General features: G+C 42.6%; 1 protein-coding gene across 1 annotated transcript; it reads left to right on the forward strand.

Moving 5' to 3' along the window:
- The first annotated feature begins 831 nt into the window (after positions 1–831).
- LOC128745407 (uncharacterized) lies at positions 832–1986 on the forward strand. The gene has a single exon (XM_053842481.1). It carries the CDS (start codon positions 904–906, stop codon positions 1594–1596), a length of 693 nt encoding a protein of 230 aa, XP_053698456.1. The 5' UTR covers positions 832–903; the 3' UTR covers positions 1597–1986.
- Positions 1987–7900: the final 5914 nt, after the last annotated feature.

The following is a 7900-nucleotide window of genomic DNA, read 5'->3' on the forward strand; positions in this document are numbered from 1 at the left end:
AATTTTCGTCTGCCTTCCTTTTGATATTTGAATGAAAAGGCAAACGAACAAGTTTAAAACAACAAGTTTAAAACAAACGAATCAAAAAGCTTCTCATTGCGTGTGAGCGAGAGCTTAGGATGGCAAATGAACTGTCAAAAGGAAAGCTTTTAAGCTGCAGTTTTTTCATTGCGTTTGCGTTGTTGTTGTTTTGATTGCTGGGAGAAAATGCGCAACAGTTTTGTTTCGGCTCCTGAATTTAGTAAAGTTTGGTTTTATACTTTTAAAAAATGAAAAGATAGGAGTTTTACGGTGTTTTATCTTGATTTCCATATCCAGTTTCATAAAAACCCCAATCAGTTCGTGAATCGGTGCGATGTGCGATTAAAAAAAATAGACCGTCAGGATTTTTGTTTCATTGTGATACACTGCATTCCATTGAGTTCTAATACCTATAGGTTTTATTTTAAGTGAAAAGGATCACATAATCCTGCAGTCAGTGAGTATTGTGTTATTAACACTTATGAATTATTTAAAAATGCTTGAAATAAACTAAATTTATGTTCAAAATGCATCCCATTTATTAATAGCGAAAACAGGTGGTCATGAATTGTAAAAGTAAACTAATTATTTTACATAATACTATTAATCAGTATGCGTTTTAAATATAAATAAAAACATCTGTTTTCGTATATTTTTACCAGAAATGTTGTATGCCCACGTAATAAGTTAACAGTTTCTAATTTTAATGTTATTTTTTTTAGTTTCATTTGTTTAAAGATAATTCTTGTTAGTTCTAAGCTTCTTCTCCATACTTTCACCACCAGCCTATCAATTTATCTAACTCCTAAAATCGATGTGAATGCTTCCTCAACTACTTCTCCCCATATCACAATAAAAGCCAACAAACCTAAAAGCACAGCAATGACGTTTACCCAGCCCTCTCTAACTACCTGTTTGGCGCATTTAATTCTGGCAGGCGTTACAGGATGGTCCCTGAAGCATCTTCCCAGCGGCTCTGCTCCAACGCTGAACAGCACCACAGCCACCACCATCACAACACTACCAACGGACAGTACAGTTCCGTTTGTGTTGATGTTGTTAATTTTTCTTTTAAGCCACAGCCTGCTTGGACTCTTTCGCTATAGCCACCCGGACCCGCAGAAAGGTCTGCGCAAAGTTTACGAACTGTCCGCGCTGTTGGCAACCGTATGCCCTCTGCCATTGCTAAACATACAACTATACCTCAAGTATCAGCCGAATGAGTCAGAGCTGCTGCTTTACGGATACCTGCTAATAAGCGTACTGGTGCCAGTCCTGGCTGGGTTAATGTATTCGGAACTAAGTCAACGACACAAGAGTGAGTACGTAACCACGGCTGCGGTTCTCGTCAACCTGGCTGCCCTGGTGTGGGTTTCGTTCGTTAACGAAAATTACTGGGGTATCGGACTGGCGGTGTCCTGCGGGATGAAACACTTTACGCTGGCTCGGCTGGCCGATCGTTACAGTGTTCCGTTCGTAGATCTCTACACGTACGGATTAGGATTTTTCGAAATCTTCGCCGTCAATGTGGTGGTCGATGCCGATCTGTATCGTACCGAGCTGGTTATTCAGTGAAGCGCGCACGCCCGCGGCCGCGCCCGACGATTGTACACTAAGCTCAAGTGATTGAAACTGCTTATTCCACGACGTTGTTTATATATAGCTCTATAATAGAAGATAGTTGTTATACAATTCCAGTAGGAATAGATTACGTACTTTTTAGATTCTCTCTTTTACTAAAAAACAAGCTCTGTACCAATTTTTCTACAAGCTGCCTACCTACTAAAAGTTGAACTTTTGTATACTTTTATACAAAATCAGCGCCAAGATATACGAGAAATTCATATACAATTTTCCAATTGTAGAAACAATAACAAGAAATTTATCAATTGTAGCTTTGTTAGAAAAAAAATAGAATAAAAGGTAAAAAACTTTAGCGCAAAAAGTGAAGTAAAAGCTGGTGAAAAACATCTCTAGATTGATTAGAATCAGATTATATTATTCATGTTTCATTAAACTCATGTTTGTTCCGAAAAGTCATTATTATTTTTAACCAAATCTTTTACCAAGTATAGGTTTATATCCCGATCAGCACGAGTTATAAACGAACTGAGCACAGTAGAACACAGTTTCAAACCGTCTAGTAATACGGCTCATGTTTTGGATCTTTCTTTAAAAATTTTTTAGAAAATTTATTAGAAGATCGTTAACTGGCATGAACTCGTATTAGGGAACAAATCACAGGTAACATATCAAAAGGTCAATAAAGATTGCTGGCGTCATAAACTAGCTAATTGTTAAGAAAATTGCGTTGAAATTGAAATGTATTAATGTCATTATGATAAGCGTAAGAGAAGGAGACACGAAGAAAATTTCATTTGAACATTGGACCTCTTGACATGTTGCTCGAGATATATAATACTATTATTACTATTGGTTTTGTAATAAAATTGCTTCCAAATTAGTAAAAGAACGATGTTCACAGCTTTCAACTAGGTACGCTTTTTGAATCTTCCACCGTAAGCGCTACTATATAGAAAATAGTTTGGTATGGTGCGAGTCTTTGCTAAAAGCTTTACTTCTGATCATTGCATCGCATGCTGAGCGGCGATGAAACAGAAAAGCATTTCTTGTTGACGGTTTAAACGAATTACACCGTAAAGGAAGCAAAACTTTTTCTGCACCGTAGTGCGCTTAGCGACGTCTATCTTACGAAAATGAAAACTCTATTTTTCATGATGGTAAAATGCAGGGGAGAACCGGGAGAACAAGTATGGTTCAGCTAGGTTTCTATTGATCGTAATTTTCAAACGGATTAAATTTTAAAATCTGTTAACAACCTGCATAAAGGTTCGCAATTCTCGTGTATCAATGATGTTAAGCTGAGCAATCGAAAGCTTTTTCTCCAGGGCCAATTATTTTGCTTACATTACACCCACAGGGTGTTCCATGTAGCGATGTACGAAATTTTCAATTAGTCGATTACCGATTAATCGGTGAGCGTTGTCTGCACTAATCGATTAATTCAACTATTCGTGCCAGTGGTATTCGATTAAAACTATTCGAATATTTCTTTGATTATTTCGATTAATCGAACGATTATGAATGATTAACGAGCATTATTCGGGGATTATTCGTACTCATTGAACTATTCGATTAATTCAACTGCTCGTGCTGGCAGTATTCGATTAAAAATTATTCGAATATTTCTTTTGTTATTCGATTAGTTGAATTAATCGAACGATTAACGGACATCACTAGTTCCATGCACCCCTACTTGGTGATGCAACGTTTACTTCCTTTTTTGTGTACAGGGATGTGCAAATTTTCAACATGACAGGAAAATCCCACTAGAAATGGACATTTGAAATAAACGAAGCAACGGTGTCAGCAAGCAGTCTGTGTGTCTCTTCAGGAATACGGAAGGTACTCCATCGGGTCCAGGATTGAAGATAGGGTTGCCAAGTGACCGGTTTTTGGCCGGCCCGACCGGTTTTTCACATGCAAAGCCGGTGGCCGGTCAATCCGGCAAAAGGGCCGGTTTTCCGACATATGTAGCCGGATTTGTACTTTTTGCCTGATTTGTTAAATTTTCTGATAAATTTATTGGCAATCCTGATTAGTGGAATCAGTGGAAGAGCCAGTTTTGCAGTGAAAATACCTTGCCTCGGCGGTAATATACATTAAATTGTTCACTAGCGCTAGAAGCAAGTAGTTTTTACTCTAAAACTAGCTATCTTTAATAATCCATTCAATGTTCGTTGTGATTGCAACTGTGGTATCCTGCCCTTCGCTATGTCTACAACTGACTGCTCATCCTAATCAAATCCAGGTAAATCCTCTAATGTGCTGCCACAATTCCATCCCCCCCCCCTCCCCCCGTTTTTAGGCCAGAACCGACCGGCCGGTTTTTGTAATTTTCAGACTTGGCATCCCTAATTGAAGAACAACTTGAGCATGGTCACAGCCAAGGTCACAGCCTTCGAAATCATCTCGACATTGATGTCAATGGCCCCCAGCGTTTGACCACAGACTAACAGACGTAACACTTCGAACAAATTTTCTAACAAAACATCGTTTTATTGACATCCCTAAAATTTGGGGAAAACACTAGAATCACCTGGTGTAGTCTTCGCGCTGTGCAGAGCAGGTAAATTTAGCAATGCTATAAATTCACTTGTATATTATCTGGCAGCAGCGCCAGCGCGGGGGAGTGGCGTTCTCGCGCAGCGACTATTGTTTGAGTCTTGGCTTAAGTAAAGATTTGAAATGATCGTTTTTATTGGCGATGGAATGGGGCTTCAGTGTTCCGTCAGTTAGTCTGTGGTTTGTCCATATATTGGAATGTTGTTGGCTGCTAGGACAACACGGTCCGCGCTCAATACCTCATTGGTGAAAACACTTGCAAACTTCTTGGAAAAGAAACGGCATGTATCCTGAGGAGTGGTAGCAACTTCCCCGTTGTATTCCATTGATGATGGGAGCCCGGACTCTTTGCGTTGCTCGTTTACGTAATTCCAGAAAAACTTCAGGTGTTGCTTCAATCTTCGTTGAATACTGCGTTGATACCGCGAAAAGCATTGGCAGCCGACTTGCCTGTATAAATTGTTTATCCTCGTATAGTGGAGTTTTAGTGAAAGCGTACGAAATTTCGTCAATCGTCTTAATGCTGCTCTTTTGTATGACTTCAGCCTGCGTAGCTCATTCGTGTGCCAAGAGGGATGAGATGTACTGCGGAGACTACTTTTCGGTACATGTCGTTCAATAGCATATATCAGGACATAAGTGAAGATCTGCGCAGCGGCTTCGATGTCGTCGGGATCTAGTGTGTTTGCCCAGTCAATACTAGACAACAAATCATTGATGCTTTGTTTATCAGCTTTACGGAAATTATATGAGATCAGAGGAGGATGGTGTGGAACTCTCTTGATTAACAGACATGGAGCCGCTGAGACGAATGGGGCCTTGTCTTGTGAACTCACGAAGCAGAGGTCTAAGGAACGGTTGTTCTCGATGACGACATGATTAACTTGATGAAGCATTGCAGCACTATAGTTGTCAAGCAGATTAATTGCACCGGTATGAAACGTAGAGTTTTCAGAATCAGGATAGAGGAAACCGCTATGGGCAGGTTTCCACGAGATATCTGGCAAATTGAAGTCGCTCAAAATAACTATCTCATCGAGCTGCGTAACGTCCCTCATAACTGAGTAAACTGACTGGCAGTGAGCGTCAACTATATCGTTGTCCAGGACACGATCAGGTGGGATGTATAAGGCACACAAAAAGAGGAAGCGATCACTCAGCTTGATAGCCGTCCAAACCTGTTCTACGCAGTGCCATGAATCCTTCTCAATTACTCTTGCTTTCAATCCACGTCGAACAGCTATCAGAACACCACCGCCACTGGATTTGCGGCAGTTGTTAGGGTTCCGACCACAACGGAAAACTTCGTAATCGGATCCAAAGACTTGCCTGGACATCGTCTGGGAGTTAAACCACGTTTCGCAAATGAAAATGATATCATAGCAGCAATCCGATACGACTGGTTGGGCTAAAGGTAAATACGTCTAAAACAAAGTACATGCTAGCCAGCGGAACCGACGCTGACCGACATCGCTTGGGCAGTAGTATAACGATCGGCGGCGATGAGTTTCAGCTAGTTGACGAATTTGTCTACCTTGACGCACGGGTAACGACGGATAATGACACCAGCCGTGAGATTCTGAGCTGTATTATCAGCGAAAGTCCTGCTTATTATGGGCTCCACCACGAGCAATTGCGGTCGAGCACAATAAGACCCTGTGCAGTGTATCCTGAATAAGACGATTATTAGGCCGGTTGTTCTCTACGGGCATGAACCATGGATAATGCTCGAGGAGGACCTGCGAGTACTTGGAGTTTTCGAAAGACGAGTGCTAAGAACTATCTTCGGCGGCACACAGGAGAACAGGGCATGGAGGCGGAGGATAAACCATGAACTCGCACAGGTCTAGGGCGACCCCAGTATGCAGTAGGTGGCTAATGCTGGACGGATACGATGAGCAGGGCATGTTTCAAGAATGCCGGACATCTACCTTGCAAAGATGGTGTTTGCCTCAAATTCGGTAGAAACTTGATGACCAGGGGTGCAGCGAGCAAGATGGTTCGATCAGGTGGAGTGAGATCTGGTGGAGAGTACATGGTTTCCCAGGAACAGGAAAGCGGTAGCCCAGAACCGAGCGAGTGTATTGGAGAAACTTTGTTCATCAGGCTTTGTCTTTGGATGGCAAGCCAACTAAGTAAGTAACCATGTAGGGCCGACCAGCTCATTTTGCTACTGGTTGCCTGTATGTTCGGAACCAAACGATTTCGATCAAGAAGCATTCGCTGCCAACGTATACGGCACTTGTCATATAAGGTTTTGTACGCTGACGTCACGAATGAACGCGATTCACCCAGTTGACATCCATCCGTGGTTTGTTAACTATCTGTTGGTCGAGCTTTGCAAACGCGACTTATATAAATTCGACTTATATAAACGCGACTTATATAAAGTAAACGACTGAAAAGCGCATTTTCCAACAGTGTTTCCCTTTGAACTACGCGGAATGGCAGTTTTTGAACTTTTCCGGCCTGCCGTTAACAATATTCACTTTCATCATTTTAACTCATATTCTAATTCCCACCGATAGATATCAAAAAAGTAAGGTTATGCTCGCCCGTAGCTTAGCTTAATCAGCTCCAGGTCGTGGTTTCCTCTGCTGTACGAAGAAAAGTCGTCTCCATTCCAATCGGTCCATGGCCGCAATTCACCAGCCACGTAGTCTGCGTAGAGTCCGCAGGTCGCCTTCCACTTGATCGATCCATCTTGCTCGCTGCGCGCCCCGCCGTCTCGTTCCAGTCGGATCGTTATTGAGAACTTTTTTAAACGGGCAGTCGTCCGACATCCTCACGACATACCCAGTCCACCGCAGGCGACCGATTTTTGCGGTGTGAGCGATGGATGGTTCCCTAAGCAGATGATGCAATTCATGGTTCGTTCGCCTCCTCCACGTTCCGTCTTCCATCTGCACTCCACCGTAGATGGTACGCGACACCTTCCGTTCGAAAACACACGTCGTGGTCCTCTACGAGCATAGTCCATGTCTCATGGCCGTAAAGGACAACCGGTCTAATTAGCGTCTTGGAGATTGTTAACTTCGTGCGGTGGTGAATTTTGTTCGATCGCAGCATCTTACGGAGTCCAAAGTAGGCACGATTTCCTGCCATAATGCGTCTTTGTATTTCTCTGCTGGTGTCGTTGTTTGCGGTAACCAGTGAGCCCAGATACACGAACTCTTCTACCACCTCGATTTCATCACCGTCTAAATGAATCCGGGGAGGGAGGCCAGCATTTTGTTTTCGATACATTAATGACAAGTCCAATCCGTTTGGCTTCAGCTTTTAGTCTGATGTACGTTTCCGCCATCCTCTCAAAGGTACCTGTAATAATGTCAACGTCGTCAGCGAAGCCAAGAAGCTGGACGGACTTCATGAATATCGTGCCACTAGTGTCTATCCACGCTCTTCTTATCCACCCTCCAAAGCGATGTTGAATAGCAAACATGAAAATCCATCACCTTGCCGTAACCCTCTTCGAGATTCAAAGGGACTCGAGTCGTTGCCTTGACCAATCGCGTTAGTTTCTCCGGAAATCCGTAGTAGTGCATAATCTGCCATAGCTGATCTCGTTCGATCGTGTCGTACGCCGATTTGAAGTCGATGAATAAATGATGCGTGGACATGTTGTATTCGCGACATTTCTACAACACTTGCCGAAGCGCAAAAATCTGATCCGTAATGGCACGGGCACTAATGAATCCCGCTTGATATTGCCCCACGAACTCCTTTGCAAATG

The sequence above is a fragment of the Sabethes cyaneus genome, chromosome 1 (assembly GCF_943734655.1).
Source record: "Sabethes cyaneus chromosome 1, idSabCyanKW18_F2, whole genome shotgun sequence".
In the NCBI taxonomy this organism is placed as follows: domain Eukaryota; kingdom Metazoa; phylum Arthropoda; class Insecta; order Diptera; family Culicidae; genus Sabethes; species Sabethes cyaneus.